Source organism: Strix aluco, chromosome 20 (genome assembly GCF_031877795.1).
Source record: "Strix aluco isolate bStrAlu1 chromosome 20, bStrAlu1.hap1, whole genome shotgun sequence".
Taxonomy (NCBI): Eukaryota; Metazoa; Chordata; class Aves; order Strigiformes; family Strigidae; genus Strix; species Strix aluco.
In genome coordinates, this window is record NC_133950.1 from 15,155,294 (window position 1) to 15,174,765 (window position 19,472).

At 43.9% G+C, this 19,472-nt stretch overlaps 1 protein-coding gene across 4 annotated transcripts in view; it reads left to right on the forward strand.

Annotated features, from left to right (window-relative positions):
- The window catches only part of NEK6 (NIMA related kinase 6), a 69,232-nt gene extending 49,988 nt beyond the window's left edge, over positions 1–19,244 (forward strand). For all 4 annotated transcript variants that reach the window (XM_074846595.1, XM_074846596.1, XM_074846597.1 and 1 more), the window contains exons 8-10: positions 6,685–6,779; positions 13,170–13,283; positions 17,123–19,244. In XM_074846595.1, the coding sequence (XP_074702696.1) occupies positions 6,685–6,779; positions 13,170–13,283; positions 17,123–17,233 (320 nt within the window). In that variant the 3' untranslated portion in view covers positions 17,234–19,244. The remainder of the gene's footprint in view (positions 1–6,684; positions 6,780–13,169; positions 13,284–17,122) is intronic.
- Positions 19,245–19,472: the final 228 nt, after the last annotated feature.

The following is a 19,472-nucleotide window of genomic DNA, read 5'->3' on the forward strand; positions in this document are numbered from 1 at the left end:
TTTCATTTGTATGGTTATTTTTTTCCCCCCAGGAGCCATATGATACACGTTTGACAGACTGTTTCACTACAGAAAATTACTATACTGAACCCAGGGCTTTGCACCCAGAAATGATGAAATGACACCTGGATGCTGGAGTTCAGGTGTGCGACACCATGCCGTTTGGGTTGATTTTATAGTACTGGTGTGTGATGTGCTTCCAGGTGTCATCTCTTTCATCCAAGATTTAATAGGACTAGGAGTATTTTTTTGTCTGTTTTTAATGTTTGATTGTGTCCATTATTTATTCTGTTGCTCTATGACGTGGGTATCCAGAGGAATATATTGTCAGTTAAGGCTATTCTAATATGCTTGTGGGAAAGTTTAAGTCATTAACTTTGCTAAAAAACCTAATTACTTATAAGACAAAAATTACAAATAGCAGAGCACATTTAAAAACTGCATAGACTTTAGAAAACTGCATAGGCTTTGGAAAACTTAACAGTAAGCAGGTAGATTTCATTTTACTACAAGCTGTAATAAATATAGAGAATTTCCATTAATACTAAAATAGGTAACTTTATTGTGAACTGGTATAATGCCCATTTTTAGCCAAAGCTTCTGACTGGCTTTACATATTGAAGAAAAAAGAGAAAAGTAAAACACAAAACAACCTCAAAACCAAAAAACAATTTTACACAGAATAGCCTTGTTTTGGAGCAGATGATTTATTATTTATTCTTGGGCAAGAGTAAACTTGGAGCAGACTTTCCTTTTGGGGGATGCATATAAGTCAAAGCTTCCCAGTTTAGAACATGCAAATAGCAGTGGATTGGAGTACGTGGGGTGTTACACGTTCCTTCTGGTTTCTTTTTGGATACGAGGATGAACAGGGAATAACTGCAGTCATGAGAAGAGCTCTTTTGTGGATGGACAATTTGTCTCTCTTATTTTGCTTGCCAAGCCAGTTTGCCATTTGAAAAAAATCACAGTACTTTAAGGAGCTAGTAAGCAGCACTTGTTAAGAAAAAATGGGCACAAGAAATCTGCTTAAAATTTCAACAGCTGATGTTCTGTGCATTTTGAGAAATTTTGGCCCTTTGGTCTGTGCCTGTAGTATGGTATTTGTGGAAGAAAAGACTGCTGCAGAATTACTGCAGGTATATTATATTACCTACATGTAAAAAAGAAAAAGAAAAAGCTTAGAGCAACAGGTCTTGTAAAAACAGCTGCAATATTATGCAGAAAATATTTATTCTTTTTAATAGTTTTTTCTTTTTTTTTCCCCTCCTTGAAACAATTAGTGGGGGTACCTCACACTGAGATTTGAAGGCATTTAAAGTATCTTTTAGTGCCTTTGACTGTTGCACTTCAGCTAATTCCCAAAAGTTGAGCTAATTCCCAAATTATCCTTTTGGGAAAAGACCTCAGCCTTCTTGTTGGAAATACACCCCAAGTAATGCAAACGTTTAGAAACAGAACCTGATGAACTAGACTTCTTTTAAATAATGCTGCAAATTTTTCTTGGTAACCTACAAGAGAATCTTGGAGAGATGAGGCAGGTGGGAGTTGTGGACTTTAATTTTCAAGCAGAATTGCTTCCCTGCTGTGTTTGCACCACTGGACATTACTAAAACATACTAAAGTATTTTTCTCAACTATGTGTATGTTCATGGAATATGTAATAGTGTGTCTTACATGTTAAAGCTAAGCTAATAGTTCTGGAAATAATTATTATTTTAGAAACTGGGTGATATTTTGTTATTCGCGGATGGCACCTCAGGTTTTTGAGCATAGTTCTTTGCCTTTTACATTTGTAATGAGCATGTTTCAAAAATCACAAGTATTTCAAAACATTGCAAAGTTTGTTTTGACAGGAGTGGAACATCTCTAGAATGAAGGAATGCTTTAATCAGTATTACCCCTTTGAGGCCCGCGTTGCGCTCTGATATCTCTTGGTTTGAAACTGGGAATACTCTGTAAAGATACAATAAAGGTCAGAATTTGTTAGGTTCTTTCATATTCAGAACTCTGTTCCCTGCTGTGAGAAAGAAGAGTGGTAGATTCAGAAACACTGTTCAGCTCACTATTAAAGATTAGCTGGAAGGTGCTGGTGAAGGCAGAATAAAAGCTTTCCTTATCACTTGTTCTTGTACTTCACAGCCAAATATGGCTATGGAGTTTTGATTAATTTCAAGAGATGCTTATTTTTTATAGCATTTAAAAAAATCCAACATACAGAGCCTATTAAAATATTTGGAAATATTGTGTATTGATTTCAGTCTGATGACAAATCTGCCTAAAGGTGTGGGAGAGCTGCTGCTGCAAGAGACTTGTCTGTGGTACATTAAATTCAGTGAATGAGACTCTGATAGAGCCTCCTAAAAGTATGAATCGGATTTTCTCTCGTTTCTGCCTACGAGCAGCTAAGGATGAATTTCACAGGAAGCACTGATCCCTGGCTGAACTGTATTTGCACAGGGAGAAGCTCTGTATAGGAGATAACGATCCTGTGTGTGACTGTACTGATAACCCAGCTGCTGTCACCTTCACAACAACAAAACTCCTCTGATTCAAGCTGAAAAATGTTTTCAAAATGGGTGAGCCTGATCTTTCCCGCGTAGTGAAAGACTTGCTGAGTTCAGAAGTAACATAGCTCTTCACCTGGGTGTTTCTGTGGCAGATGTGGGAATTCAGCTCAGAGGGCCTGTGCACACTGGTTGCTGTAGTTGCACGGGTAGGGTTTTTAATTCAGACTATATATGAGAGGAGAGGAATTTGAATTTTATTTTTGAAATAACTTTGCTGCCTTTGCCTGCGTGTTTTTCTGGTGAAACAAGAGACTCTGCTCCTAATCTAACTGGAAATAATTAGCATTTCCCTATCTTGGGTGTTGCAGATATCCCAGAGCTGTTCTGTTCCGTGTGGGTGTTGTAGCTGTGCACACAGACAGTGCTGGGGAGAGTAGGAAGAAATGTTGTTCTGGTATCGCTGAAGTAGGCTGATATTCAAGTGAAGTGTTTCAACTTTCAGGAATAGAATGGGAAGATGCTTACTTAGTCATAATCTTCTCTACAGTTTTGTGACCTTTATAACTTTAAAGGCATTACTTTACCACCTGGTGATTAATACTGAGTCTGAGCAATATTTTGTATTTTCAGCAGGGGAAATGCCAAAGAAAGTTCCTGATTAGTAGTCTCCGATTAGACTATTCTTGTCAAATTGACTAATGTAATGCAATGGTGAGCCCTGACTGATTGCACTGGAAGCCTTGTGCGCTTTTCTAGAAGGTGCTCATTATAGGAGATCCCCACGTAATGTTGGACGGGCCATAAAGAGAATTGGGCTTGTCAGTCTTTTATCATGACAGTTATTTAAAAATTAATGCCTCAGTTTTGAAACGCAGAGACCTGCTTGTTCGTACATTTGCTGACAACACCACAGTAATGATAGGTAAATGTGCAAGGTAGACTTCATAAAACCAGCTCAGGCGTGTACTGCTCCACAGGCCCATTACTATAATGGAACAGACTAATGCACGGAAAATCAAATACGGACGATAACGCACTCATCCATATTATAAACCCTGTCATTCTGCTTTGATCGAAGGTCGTTTTAAGGCATTATGTGAAATGACAGTTTTAGCCTACCAAGCAGAGCCCTGCTAACGTGGAAGGCAAGGCCATAACTTTAGAGCCCACACATTATTATTTGCTCTGAGCTTGTCACGCAGTGACCCAGAATAACTGATCACAAGAACAGCAACGGCCCCTGGCACCAGCACTCCGAAGCACGAAGACTTTGGGGGGCAGGAGTGGGAACGATCTTCCTGTGCTGCTGTCGGCCGTGCTCAGCTCCTGTACTTGCTCTCAGTGAAGGGCTGGCATGTCTGCTGCTCAGCTGCTCCGTTAGCTCTCCTGGCAGAGCTGAGAAGAGCAGCAGCACTGAGAAGTTGAAGGTAGGGAAGTGTCTTACACACTGGTGCCCAGTGGGGACTTCCAGAACCATCCTCCAGAACTTCACATAACGAATCACCCTTTCTTTTGCAGCTGCATATTTTTAAGCAGGAAAATGAATCAGTGCTATTCCAACCAAGTCAGAAATCTGGCAAATGTGTGGGGATTACTTGGAGAGCTGTGCTGTCCATCGTGTGCATCTTGCATGCACGTGGGAGAGATCCATGGAAGCCTTGTTGGGCTCTTTGAATGAGTCCTCTCTGCTCTTGGTGTTCTGTCAAGTTACTCTGTACAATCTGTTAGAAATTAGCAACTATTAACAGAACTCTGGTCTCATCCATATATAGAGGCCTTTCACTGGCAATTAAAACCAGCCAGATCTGGGACAGTGTCAGTCTGGCATGCTCCTAGGCTGGATGTGGTAGTACTGAGCATGGAAGTATAATCATCTCCATGTGTTGTTTTTCCTGTGTTGCAGTTTGTATAGAATTTGCAAAAATGTAACTTCTCATTAGGGTACTCTTCACATTGAAAGTGAAGTAATTTCTTATTTGAATGACCTGCAAGCACAAGCCGAGTTTATCATATAGAGCAGCTGATTACTGAAAGTCCCAGGGGACCAAATAAATGAGCCAGTCAGGGCAGCAGTCCCCTTTCTTGGTTACTTGTTCTATTTTGGTAAGTAGAGTTTTATATATGTATTCCTGTAACGTCTTATGTTTCACACTGATGCCATAGGATTAATTTCACACTATATGCTACATTTCTGAATAGCTCTGAGTAAAAATTGTTGTGGTTCAGTAGACTCAAGGTTTGGGCATATAAATGTGTGACAAAAATGTAGAATAAAGATTGAAGGGTGCTGGTTTCTGGGGGAGGGTTGTTGGTTTTGTTTTGAGGTAAGCTGCCTAGTTTTCACCCCAGAGAAGAAAATGCCTTGGATATTTAAGGTGGAGTGGGTGGTGCAACGTGATCCCAGTTTACCCCACAGAAAACTTAGGGGCTTCAGAATGCTGATGTGGTAGAGACTTCAGTAATGGGATAAACTGGGAGGATCCGGTGCGTATGGCATCCATACTTCCAGCAAGACCTACATGTGGGGGGATGTTGGGGATGCTTTGGAGTAAATTGGGTAATTGCATGCTAGCGCTGACAGTACTAGTTTCAAATCAATGCTCTTTGTTTTGGCTAAATAACTTAAGAGAAGATTTCTGTATTTCTCCAGTTTCCAGCTTCTGTTAGGACACTAATGTACTGAGAGCGAGTACTGCCCGACTCCTCAGGTGCTGCCCCACGTCCAACTGTTCCTCTGGGTCTTGGTTTATATAAGTGCTGTGAATTCCTTGGGGCTGTAAACGTCTTTTTGTCCTGGCCTGTGTTTAGTTTTCTGGATGACGGAGGAATGCCGTTCAGCGTTGGACTGACGTGTGTGCTTGGCACAGCATGGTCTGAGCTAGAGGGACCCCAAAGTGATTTTGCTCAGATACAGCACTGATAGCAGCAGCTCTGTGCTGGGTTGTCTGTGCCCTCGGTTGGGGTGGTTTTTTGCCTTTCAGAAAGTTGTTGCTTTCTGCCCCAGAACTCATTTGTTTCCTACAGTGTGCGAACCCCTCCTTAGGAACATTGCGGGAAGGTGGGGGCTGTTCTTCCCCCTCCACCTCTAACACCATCCTTCATCTGCTTATTAGTCTTCCAGCTGTCTGCAGTCAGCATTTCAAATGGAGAAATTGTAAACTGAATGTTACAGGCAAATTAAACATTTGCCATCTTGTGAGGAAAGGTCTTTAATTAGGAGAAGGATACATTCGAATGCCAAAAGCGAAAAAAAATAAAAATTGACAGGGGACAGGCAAGCAGGGGAAGCAGGAGAAAAGAGAGCATATAAAGTCCTTGGATGTTTTAATAAATGATGTATCTGAGGATTATTTGATGTAGTTGAGACTGCCAGGATGTCTTGTATTTTCAGTACCACAACTGAAACTTATTTAGGATTTAAAAAAGAACCTTTTTGAGGTAAGGAGTTTATTAATAATTTCCTGTAACTTCTGTCCAAAATGCTGGAGTAAATTTCTTCTGATAAAATACAGACTTCTGGAAGTACATAGAAATCCCACAGCTTCTGATGTGACTGCAAGTTGGAGCAGTGTTTTAAAGTTTGGAATTATTATCTTGGTTCTGTCAGAAAGTTTTTGAATACCTGTCTGGTGCTGGGCTTGTTACTTCCATTTCTCTGTTGCGGTAAATGGTCTCCTTAAGAAAGGGTACCCCGCCGTACCTGGAGCCGCTCTGTCGTGCCGCTGGCGCAGCGTGGGTGGGGTGAACGCTCAGTGAATGGCTGTCATGGGGGGCTTGTGTTAGCAGAGCACGTTCATGACACCTGACGTGCAGTTCCAGTGCTGTTGAGTGAACCAAAGGAGGATGATCCTTTACGATTTGCTCTGTCCGTCTGAGAGACTCTGAAGGTACTTGGAGGGGGGGGGGGGGGGGGGGGAAGAAAACGTTTCTCAAATTTCAAAAATATAGAAGATATTTTCAGTAATGTTCACCAGTCCTCTAGCTCTATATGTGATGATATATTTGGTTCTACGCCTTCAAAACCATGATGTTTCCAGATTTTTGTGCCAATCTCTTCTAATTAGCTATTTGTGCTAAACCTAATCCTTTAGTGAAGTCGAACTTCTGTATAATACAGGTTTCACAGTCACTTTTTAAGATCATAACTCCTCGTTTGTTTGTTTGTTTTTTACAGTGGGAACTCCATACTATATGTCCCCAGAAAGAATACATGAAAACGGCTATAACTTTAAATCTGATATCTGGTCTTTGGGCTGTTTATTGTATGAGGCAAGTATCTTCTAACGTTTTTTCCCCAGGTTTGTCTTAACCACACAATACGGTAGAGGAATTGAGGAGGTCAGACTTACTTTAGCTTAATTGTTGAGAAACTTTATGAAAAGTTAACTCTTCTTGTGCTCATCATGTGCCTTTTTGCATGAACAACAAAGGGATTGTGTCATACAGCACAGTACTTGCACAAAGTTAAGTCAGTAGGTCACAGTAGATGTTCAGGCTATAGACATAAACAAGCCAGCTCGCTGCATTCTTTCTTCCTACTGTGAGCAGAGCTGCTATTAGGGCAGCATATTCATAGTTTCTCCTCAATACTGCTTTTGTTTTAAAAATATCAGATTCATTTGAATGTAAGCTACTGGTTTGTTAAATTGATTTCTGACCAGTTGGAATATTTTAATTTTGGGAGCTTTCAGTAAAGAAAAATAGAGGTTTTATGTAATGTGAAATCAGTTTCTCTGTTAGGCTATAGCTGGCATTTTTTCTAATTGTACATTGTCTTCTAGCCAAATGCACAGATACAAAGCAGGCACACTCTGTATGAACTACACGCTTAGTGTGCAACTTTTTCTTAAAAGCTGTTCCGTATAATCTGAAAATAAGTGCTAAGATTTTGTAACGGTACTTTGAATTTTGTGATTTCATTTTTGGCAGGGATCAAAGGGTATTGAACAGTCTTGTACTCGTTTATAATCCAATCTTAACCTTCTTTTAGATGTATGCATCTTTGAATTCAAGCGAAAGTGCATGTCAACATTTAGAAGGCTTTTATCACAGCCCAGAGAATTAAAAATCCCTGGGATATTCAGTAGTAAGAATATTGCTCACATCCTCTTTGGATAATAAATTGTGTGAACTGATGACATTTTGCTTCTTGCTACAACTTCTTGTAACCACATGGAATTAGAGAATAAACAGAAATGTAATTTGTTTTGTGAGCACATCAGATATGAAGACTACTATAGTTAAGCACATACATCAGCTAGTTGATTAAACAAACCTCTTAAGACAGTATAAAAGTAAATTTTCCCATAGCATTGGTCTTCCCAGCAGACCTTGTCACTGCTACGTACTTCTGGGAGGAACACTCAGCCCACACAACTAAACGCTTGTTCAGTGAGGTGACTCCCAGTCCTTGGTGTGTTACCAAGCCCCGAGTCGTGCAGCTCGATAGGTGCTGATTTACTGCTGCAGAGTGTGAAAGTGCCATGGGGTGTGTGTCTTCAGTGAGAGAGGTTGGTGCTGGGAACTCGCTGACATAAACCAGTAAACTCCTGCTGAAGGCACTTGGGCAGTCCTGGGGGCTCAACTCCAACAGCTCTTTGCTTCTCGCATGTAAGATGGCAGCACAGCCGGCCCGGATACGTTATGGGCTTGAGTGTGGTCTAAAAAATGCTCTTGGGGGGAAAAAACCCCACAACTGCCCATTCGTTTCATACTCCTATGAGTGTCCATCCAAAGACTGTATCTCCACAGTGCTTCAGGCAGCCTGCTCACAACTGCTGGCTGCTGCACACTTGACGTGGCACAGTTTCATTAAGGAGGAAGCTTTATCGGGGTGTCTGGTGTAAATGCCCCGTAAGTCACCACAAGTGGGGTAGAGTCCCAGTGTTGGCCTTACTAGGGCCAGCAAATGGCCACTAGATCTGCTGAAGGGAAGAGCCACTTTGGTGGAGATGCTGGAGCCCGACGCAGTTGTGTCACTGTTTTATTATTAAAATTCCATGGGATAGGAGGGAGAGAAAGGGTGTCAGACACCCTAGGTACTTGATCAAAAATATTTGGAAAATTGTGAGCTTAAATTGAGCAGCTTTGTGCCTATCCTCAAATTCTTGCTGCCTCTAGTGAAAGAATTCAAGACCTAATAATTCCCAAAGCAGCAGCAACAACATATCATCAAAAACTGGTATGTTTGAATAAAGGATGGTTTTGCTTGTAGTGTTTTAATGAGATACTGAAAACTGGAATGGTACAGTAGAGCCGTATGTCCCTGGGTCTGCTGGTGGCGCTTGAAAAGGGGTTTGGAGACTCCTCTGTGGGGGCAGGGGGAAGGCACCTCAGCTCCCCGTAACTCATTATGCTGATGGTTCCAGGTACACTTCATGGGTTGGGCCTGAAGAGGAGTTCTCGGTTTAAGGCTTTGCTGAGTTGGGGACTTTGGCCCTGCCGTGGTGTGTTGGACTTGCCAAGTCTATCGGCAACAGTCAAAGTCGCCCGAGTTGGACACTGCTACTCGTCTGCTGCTGTCGTGTGCAGCTTCTCCGTCAGGCTGCTCGGAGTCAGTTCAGAGGCTGAGCGCTGCTGGAGATGGGATTCCAGATTTATGCAGAGAGAAATATTTAGCGTTGTGCTAAGATAATGTTTTTGTTGCAGGCAATATGGTCCCCTTATGGCACAGTAGTCTTGGTACTCCTTATATTTCAAGAAGCTGACTTAATTGCGCACTAAACATAATTCTCTGGTAGGAGTAGCAGTACTATAGTAACATGTGAAAGATTTGGCATGTGAAGCGTTTTTAAATTTACTTCCTACGTAGGTAAGCCTTAACTTTGTGAACAGGAGCTGTGAGATCTTGCAAATTCCAAGGAGGACTGGACAGTTACCAATTTTGTGTTCAGTAGATAAACAGCTACTTGACTTTTTAAACTTTCTAGAATTTGGAAAAATTAGAAATCAAATTGGTATGTCTTTGAAGGAGCTGTATTTTATCTTCACTAATTTCTTGTAATGAGAATGTTTTTCCATTTGGCTTAGAAGTAAGGAAGCGATGTTTGTTTGGTTATGAGTCACTTCTGATATTTCTCCAGATAGATTGTGTAGATAAGCTGCAGAGAGCTTTAATGTACAAATTGCCTTCAGAGACACGCGTGTCCACTGGAATCCACTTAGGGCACGTTGAGGGGTTTGGGATGTGATGCCACGTAGCACCACTTAACTTTGACATTGATAATCATACAGTGATTTTTATTAAATCTTATCAATATAGTAGTAACTGTCTTCATCCCTCACTTCCTGTAGATATCTTGTCAGCAAGATCACTTGGAGGGGATAAAAATAAGTTGTTAATTCCCAGAATATAGCTACAAGCAGTGACTTCAGCGGTTCTGGCAAGACGATCAATTTAAGCACTAACAGCGATTCCTATATATATATTTTTTAACCAGTCATACTACATGGTGGTCATTTGAAATGGAGATCTAGCTGTCCTGTGGTAATTGCTCTAATCAAAATGTCAGGAGCAAACCCCAGCGTAGCATCACGAAGTGTTGTTAGTGAGGGATTTGGAGCGCCCGTGTCACAGCCCCGCAGACCTCGCTGTTTTAGGCAGAACGTGTGTGCCATCTCTTGCCATTTGAATTTCCTGCATTTACCACCCCAAAACCCCATGGTGTTCCTTTTTTATTGCTCCTCTTTTGCACGTGACTGCTTAACTAGACTTGGAAGGAAAAGTTAATGGGAATTGAGAAATCCTTTTCAACCTTACTGGTGTTATTGACGTGTGTATTGAAGTCTCGGAGACCTTGTTTAACCCTTGATTGCCGTCTGTGCCTTTCCTAATGTGCCCATTAGTGTTTTTCTTGGAACAATCTTGTGTGCTGGGCTCTCCAGTTTTGTTTTAATTGATTGAGAGCAGTTTGCTATCAATCTTTAATTGGAGATTAGAGTCTCTAATTGGAGTCGTAATTTTTTTCCCCCACTGATTAGCCTGTTAGTGTTATGACAGTAATGAAATAATGGTGATACAACTTCACCTTTTACCTTCAAAAACTTCCAAAAGGCCATGAGCATGGGGCTGCCATGAGCCACACGAGCCTGTTCGGTGACTCCTCAACCTCGGGTCTGTAGGGTTATGGGGAATGGCTTGGCAGTGCTACTGGTAGTAGTGGTGAAACCAGAGAGGTAACGGTGCCCGTTCCCCAGCCCGGTTTGTGCAGCTGTTAAAGGCCTAATTCCTCTTCTCGCCCAGCCTGCAGCAAAACGTCACTAGCACCAGATATCTCAAGCTACGTTACGTGAAGCATTACAGACACAAAACTGAGCAAGCCTGGGATTTCCTGAGGTGTTTTGGGGAGCTGTGTACTCAGTTCGTTAGGTCCTTCAGTGTAGTTTGGGTGCCTTTGTGTATTTGTTATTGTCATTTATAAGCCTCTCTGAGTATCTGATAACTACCTCTGGAAGAGCTTCCTGAAAAATATTTTAGTCTGGTGGTATATAAGGAGATAACCTTGGAGATTTGTCCAGAATACATCTTACTACTTCTCGTAATGGCTCAGAACTCATTGCAGAGGGTCTCTTACCCCTGCAGGGCTGTCTTGCACGAGGTGACCCCTGCAGCTGAGGTGTGTTTTCCCTAATTTCACAGAGGAACCAATATGTCTTGCAAATAAGCAAGAAAGAAACATAATGACTTTAAATTATTTAAAAGATAGATTTATGATTTCAACCAAGAGTCGTTTATCTTGATGTGTCCTGCGCTGCTGAACACTTGGACGTGTGTTAATGGCAGGGAGGTTTCGGTGAGACAGCCCCGGCTGCAGGGACGCCTCTGCGCCGGGCCGTGTCCTGCTGCTGGAAATCCAGCCCAGGCGCAGCATTTCCAAACCCTGCCCTAATCAAAACTGCTTGTCTGTCACCAAATCGCTAATAATCCATCGATCTTGATTCCTAAACTGCAGGATAATAGAGTGGAGGATCTTGTATTGACTTTTTTTAATTCTGCTGGGAGCTTGCTGTGTGTGTCAGCAACAAGACAGCGTTCTTCAGATGGCTTTCACAGTGCATGGTAATGAGCAAAAGACTAATAATTGTCAAATAACCCCCTATTAAAGCCACAGTGAGAAGCATCAAGTTCAGCTAGCCTCGGTATGAAAAGCTTGCCGATTTGATGCGGCTTGTAGCAAAATGGTTTAAAAAGATCTAAACAGGGTGGATAATATCCACGATTATCCAGTGGTCTTCACGAGAAGGAGGTTTTGCTGGGCTGCACAGGGCGGGTTCTGACAGGCAGCGAGTGATGAGCAGCACTGGAGTGACACCCTGGACTCATGAGCGGGTGGGTCCGCTGGGCTTGGGGGCGAGCCAGGGGGAAGGTGCTCAGCTCCTCGTGGGTGCTTCTCATAGACACGACTTCAGCCCCATTTCCTAAGTTCAAAAATGCCTGCGTGGCTACAGCTGCTTTTCTGAGCCTCGTCACTCAGTGTTCGTTTAGACCTCCTGGTTGAGAACTTGCAGTGTAAATGGTTTTCCACGCACAAAGATGCAGTTTCCTTCCTGAGACTTAAGTGTAATACAAACATGTCTTTGTGAGGAGTCTCCGTGTGCCCTGGAAGGAATTCTTCCCCACCCAGCACCTTCCGTCGTGCTCTCCGTGCTGTGTGAACAGCCGGTTTATCTCGGACATCTGTCATATTTTTGGAGATGGGAATACTGGATTCATAAAACAGAATTGAAAGAGGAAAAAGACCAGATTGATTAGGAAAAGTTTTGAGTAGTTTGGTTCCCAAGTCTGCCTGGGACACTCTTTTCTAAATAGCAGATTTCCGCAGGAGGGGATGTTTGTTTTAAGGTCATTTTGGGTTTTTTTTAAAGGCTGAAGTACATTGCTCATGCTTATAAGATTCTTTGTACTCTAGGTAGCTAAATGTCCAAAACCAATCCCTTTGTTCTTTGTAGCAGTCTATTAAAAATCTACCAGTTACAGGGAGCAAATGAACTGAACGTGGTCGTAACAGAGGAAGATTGAAACCACAATACGTTACGGAAGACAGAGCTGCTACTTTTTAAAGATGATTGTATTTATGAGAGGTTTTCATAGTCATCTTCAAGCCAGTTGGTTTCCAATTGCCCTACTGTCAGGGCATCCTATTTATGTTTTGTTTTGTTTTTTAAAAAAAGGTACTTTTTTCTGTGTACCTGCAGAATTGCCTGTGTACCCTCAGCATTCCATATCTGAAACATTTTGGGAATCGGGAATCAGCGTGACAGGAAAGCTCAGACTTTTCCAGGCTGGGTGCTGCCCAGTGGCTGCATGCCGGGGTGGGGGCTGGCCTGGCAGGGCTGCTCTGGGGAGCGGGGGCCTGAGCAGGCACCGCTGGCACTGCCCTGTCTTCCCCAGGGCCGGGGTGCTGTGTCGCAGGAGGAGCTGCGGCCGGGGCTGCGCTGGCTCACGCCTGCGTGCGGGGACGCGGGGGAGCGCGTGTCACACCGGCCGTCCCGGCGTGCAGGACGGCCGCGATCCGGGGGCAGCTGTGGCTGTGGACGGGCTCGGAGAGCAGCAGCACCACTTGCTCCCTGTCAAAGAATAAAATTTGCTCTTGCACATCAGTAGCACTGAGGGCTATTAAATCCTTTGCGTTTCTGAAATATTTTCTGTTTTCTCTCCAGATGGCAGCTCTTCAGAGTCCTTTCTATGGAGATAAGATGAACCTGTTTTCTCTTTGCCAAAAAATAGAGCAATGTGACTACCCACCTCTTCCAGCTGAACATTATTCTGAAAAGGTAAATTGGGAACATTTTTGCAGGGGAATGTGGTGGGGGATGCAGGGAAGTTCCTCCCACACAGGGGAAAGGGAGCCCAGGAGAAGCCCCCCCACATCCGAGGAGGAACAGGAGATGGGCAGAGTGTCCTGGGTACCTCTAGGGCTGGCTAAGGAAATACTGTCGTGATGTCTGAATATTGACAAGCTAAATTAAGATGAAAGAGAAGCTTTCTTAACGTGGGGAATATTTTGAAACCGAAAGTCTGATGCTGGCAAAAACCAACAACAAACCGTGGGAAAGCCCTCTCCTTTGCTTCCTTTCCCTTAAAATAACATACTATAAAACAGTGATTAAATTTTTGTTGATGAAGTCTTCAGTGTGTAACAAGGAGGAAAAGATGCTTTTTAAGAAAAAGAGAGGGAGGAAAGCTATTTTGTTTAATGCAATAAGCATCTATACAGCAGCAGTACGGGGGCTTTTTAAAGTCTGTCTTTTGTGCATATGAAAGCAAGGGATGGAGAGCAGTAGCTAAACTGGAGTATATTAAAAAAAAAAAGTTGTCACTGTGCATGCTTGCTCGGCAATGTTTCACTTCAGCTGCAAAGACATGTTGTTTTTCCTAATTATTTCTGTTCCCTTACCTAGACAAAACAGCTGTTTTTCCTTACCTCCTCATTCCGTTACAGTTCCCTTCTATTTGAAAGGAAATGGCTAATGTGCTTTTAAATATTCACCATATCCTTTGGGGGCTTTCTTTTGTTTTGTTCTACCTCAGAGTTCTGAGGAGCAAGAGGTAGGATGCAGGGGAAGCACCCTTCGAGGCCAGCAGCAGACGGTCTGGTCTCTACCCTGAGAGACACCCTGCACCACACCTTTTACATTTCACTGAGTTTTTTACCTGCTAAGCAACTCATGCGAGAAGATTATTTGAGAATTCTGCTGGAAAAGTGAATTTTTACTTTTCCCCCCCCCCCCCCCCCCCCAAGCTGCCGTAGCAGCGAGTCCCGGCTCTGTGCATTCCCGTTTGCCATGCTGTTGTAGCATGCATTTCAGGATATGCCTGCTGGCAGCAAGAATTAGTGTAAGTTGACAGATGTGTTTCCTGTCTTTACAATTACTGTCTGTTTGCTTCCCTCTGGCAGTGCTAAAGAGTGTGTGTAGTGTGGTGATACAATCCAGGGTGAGAAGGATGGTTTAAAGCTCAAAGGCGCCAGGTCCCAGAGAACTAGACTCCAGATGGTGTTCATACACTATTAACAGAATGCTTGACGAAGTCTGAGGAGGGCTGTGCCTTTGGCTGTAGCTCATCTCGCTGCATTAGCTGCTGCTCCTTACTGGAACTGCACAGAGCTTCACTTCTGTGAATATTAAAACATGACTCCACCGTGAACAATATCGGGTTTAGTACATAATTTTAAAGATGGGATTTTCAGATGCTTTTGGAATGGATAGCCAGAGGGAAAGGTGTGTTGGTGTCTGCAGCAGCCAAGCTAGATAAACCGTGCAGGCAGCAGGATTGGGAACATAGAGGCAGATGCCTGCAGCAGCAGGTTGCACCGGAAAGAATTTGCTCCTGTGGCCAGTGGGTGGGTGGTTACCTCGGTCTGGACGTACACCCTTTCCTTCAAGAGCAGATGTCTCATTGTAGACTGAAAGGGCAGAGTCTTTACGACCACTCTGATACTGTCACTGCTGCAGGTTTGTGAGGGATGTGGAAAGCAGGAGAGCCTTTACCCCCTCCGGCCCGAAGGCAGGGCCGAGCATTAGGCCATGCTGCAGTACCAAGGTTCAGCGATGCTCCGGAGCCATCCGCACACCTTTCCTTCACCGCGGTAACGCGGTCTTGAGGCGAAGCCTCGCCTGTAGGCTGACTGCTGATCACATGAATATTTTAGTTGCCGTGTTGTTGTAGATGAACAAGGCAGAGCATTTAGTGAGGAATGTCTGCTTTAATGGTGTTTCCTTTCAGTGACGTGCCTCTTCTCTGTAGCCTTTTGTGGCTAACCAGCCCAAATCCTCCCGTGATGAGCTGGCATGCTGCTTGTAGCAGGAGGAGGAGCTGGGACTCCAGCCAGGATTAGTTTTCTATATTGGGAACAAATTTGCTAGTAATTGGAGATACTGGTTGGCAGTGCTCATCAGGGCTTGGTCCACCAGTTCCCTGTAGATGATGGTGAAAGGCCGGCACTGTCCTGGTCACCCACGAGGACAGAACCCCCAGGGCTGGGTTTAAGTGCTAGACTTAAGTGGGAGCACAGTTACTGGCTGGGCAAACTGTACCAACAGCGCAGGCTCTGGTCAGAGCTTTAGAAGTGTTTTGTCTGTGGGTGTTTTGTGGTGATTGTGTCTGAGGGACGTGTTAAACCTTTGGGGTCTCGGGGTTACGAAGGCAGCACCCCTGCTGCCCTCAGACAAGTCACAAAGTCACCGGAGCCGTTCCGAGAGAACGGGGCAGGACGGGGCAGTGGCGCTGGGGTTCCTCCAGAGGTTGCCTGGCTGGGGGTTGTGTTGTGGCCGGTGTTCACACCCGCAGTGCCAGGCAGGGCGCTCGGCAGTGGCTGCGTCACAGCCTGTCCCTGCCGCCACCCCACCTGCACTGCTCGGCCGCCCGGCAGGAATCCCCAGCAAAGCACAGGGCCGTGCTCCGTCCAGAGCCAAAAACCTCACTCCAGTACGTTGGGTAACGCAGCTGAAGCTGTGTGTTTGATAGCTGTATGGTCATGCTTTTAATTACCATTAAAATAATTGGCACTGTGGCTACTGGGAGGATGTGAGAAGATCAGAGGCTCAAGGCTGTTTCTCCCGGTGCCTCGGGGGTACGAGCAGCTTTCAGCGTCTGTATAATTAAAAGCTACAATCTTTCATGTGCACGATAAAGAGGGTTGGGAGGCGGGGAGACTTCAGCCCTTCTGCATTTTATTTATTAAACATAATCAATGGCCAGTCTCTCTTCTTTGCAAAGGTTTTTAGGAAACACTGGTGTCTGACAGCTGCACTCCCCTGTCTTAAGATACACAAGTGCTGTTCAGACTTTGTACGTTAAAAAGCTTGAGCTGGCCTGTTGGGAGGGATTGGAGTGGGAAGGGAGGTGCAGTTGTTGTACAGGACACGGTTTTAAACCCCTCCCTCTACCTCCCCCTTGCCTCAGAGTCCATTTGCAATGGCCAGTCCATCCCCGCCTCTCCGCGCTCGGTTGGATTTCTGGCAGTGATTTTCCCTTTCCTTCATCCGTGCCCTGCTCATGCTGCTGGTGCCCCCCGCCCCACGCTGCTTCCCCAGCCCTGGCCCTTGGTGTCTTCCTGGGGTCCCCTGCGCTGGGCTCCCCTCCCTGCTCCTCTGACCCACCGCCATCTCCTGCTTCACCCTCCTGTTGACCACGAGCTGTGCTGGTCAGCTGATGATACTGGTCATCTCTGCTCGGGTTCACTGAAGTGAATCAAAAATCCCCCCAGGAAAAAAGATTTTTCAGAGGAAAAAAAGAAAAAAAACTCTGAAATTCCCGGTGTCAGGAGTAGCAGGGCAGAGGTGGTGGCTGCATTCTCTGTAGAGCCTCGCTAACGACTGAGCGGGGCAGCCCTCGGCCCGTGTGTGCCAGCAGCACGTTGTAAATGACAATGTAAAATCCACTCGGGGTCGTGTGGAAGAGCTAAATCATCAGTGCTGAAGGTTTGGGTGAAAAAGGTTCTTCCTGGGCCTTTCATAGGGTGGGGGGGGATGGGATGGACAGCCTGCAGTCTGCCCAGGAGCCTCCGCGGGAGGGAGGTTCCCAGCCCGCCCTGGGCTCCCGTAGCCTGTTCCAGGCAGGAGGGAGCGGCGCTGCGGCTCTGCTCACCTCTGCTGCCTCTTCTCTCTTTCAGCTGCGGGAGCTGGTCAGCATGTGCATATACCCTGATCCAGATCAAAGACCTGACATTGGTTACGTGCACCAAATAGCAAAACAAATGCATGTTTGGACCTCCAGCACATGAACGGCTGCAGACGCTCTCAAGAAGCCAGCACAGCTCAGTCTTACTTGAATTTTTTTTCTCAGACGAAACCGACTGGTGCCCAGTCACACAGCGAGAGGGTTGAGCACTCAGCAAGAGGCTCCATTATTTCTGCAGGTTATTTGACAAGGACTCTTACAAGGTGGTCATGCTTTAAAGTGACGATTCTGTGAGGTATTGCAAGTGATTTTGTTTTTTTTTTTTTTAAGGCCAATAACATGTTACAGATGTAGATCATTTAAGGGTCCTTTCTTAAAACTGTCGTGTGTAATCTAGGATAGATATTAACAAGGGTGTCGGAGCATCTGCCACAGCCCTTCTATCTTAACTGTAATGTGAAATATTGAAATAATTCCTTCAGTGAAATCACTTTATATTAATGTAAGAATTACAGTAGATTTTGTGTAATTTGTGTAACTGCTACTTTGCCTCTTCTGCAAATGGTTAATAGCAAATTCAGTTTTTACTTCGTATATTTTAAAGCAGCCATTTATGTGTTTTTATTAATTCCCTCCTCTTCAGACTTAGGAACTGGGAAGGGTCGGGGGGTGGGAAACACATTTGTTTCAAGATTTCTTTTTTTTTAATTGAAACCTTAGAGTGAGTATTCTGCTGATGCATTTATCTGTAACTTGGCTGAGGCCAATGAGGGGAGTTAAGCATGTACCTGGGGAAAAACATGCCAAACCAACCCAAAACAAGCATTGCTTCTGCAAATAATTTCTCTTTAAACTTATTTTCCCCTTTGCCATGATTCTTTTTAGACTACAGGTTCTTGTTTAAAACCAGTGTTTATCTAAGCCAACTCGATTTTGGTGAAGATACTTTGACAGGTTCAGTAGTGCACTAGGTACTCTAGGTAAAACTTAAGCAAAGCAGTGTTTTAAACACTTTGAAAAATTTTGAAAAAGAAAAACATAAAATGCTTTCTGTATCTAATTCTACATGAGGATCAGCCCCTGTCTATTTAACTGTGAAAGCTAATTATTTACAGAATGTGAATTTTTATAAAATCGCAACCTGATTTGAAGGAGTCATCTTCTTTAACTACATGAAAATTTTCAACCAACTAAATTCATTCATTGAATCAATGATTTGTTTCATTACTGTCGATGAGATATTCACTGCTTTAGGAACAAACGTGGATTCACGTTCAAGTGTTTCCATTTCATTTGCCTGTTTGGAGGAACAGGGCTGCACTTAAACCTTCTGGAGGGCTACAGCCGGGCAGTAACCAGGCCTGTTCTGTCACAGCGCTGCGGCCGCTGACGCCGAGTGTAGGTTTGTGTGTGACAGTTCAAATGCAGCCTGTGCCTGCTTGTTTTCTCAAAAGCATACAATCCTTAATTTTTTGGAAATAAGGTTAGGGTTAGAGGGTTACATACATATATATGCTTTTAGTGGATTTTTTTTTAACCTAATTTGCTCTACTTACAAGGAAAACTGCAGTGCCATCTTCAAGTACTTCCTGTCAAATTTCAAAATATTTATCTAGGGTAGCAAAGAGAAGCTATTAATTGCTGTGAATAATGTTGGTATCATTAATGCAAGGTGCTGTTTTATTGAGTCTTCTCAGCAGAAAGTTGAGCCTGCTGCTCTCATGAGAGATTCAGGAAATTCAAATCAGCATGAGAATGCAGTGGAGGCACCAAATTGCTTCCAACATTCCCATGCTAACTTGTTTAATTTATACCCAGCTTCTTTAGCAATTCTTAGATTTAAGAGTGACGACTGTCACTGGTCTACTGCAGCTTTCCTTCAGCCACGGCGGCGGCACAGTCAGAGGGCCGGGTGTGCTGCGCCTCGCGGTGGCACACGAAGAGGAGCTCGGGCTCCGGGGAAGCTCAGCTTCAACTGGAGTATCTCGAGGAGCCCAGTCACTTTCCTGCTACATAAAATTTAGTAGTGCTTATAAGTAAATGTATTTCAAAAGGTAATTTTTTTGCAATTGTGCCTTTTTAGATAAATAAAAAAATGATTTACAAAATAAAAATCTTTGTTTAAAAAAAAAAGTCCCCTATTAAAAAAGAAATATATAAAAATGTAACAAACCACTGAAAACCGGCTTAAATATGTGTGAAACTCTTCCTACCAGCTCTCATCTGGAGATACTTTTCCAGGAAGTGATCTGTAGTGGTTGTCCTGATGGAAAACTGAGTACGAGAGCCTTTACCCTCTGACCCGTGGCACAGCTGAAGCTGTTTTTCCGGACAGTTGTCGC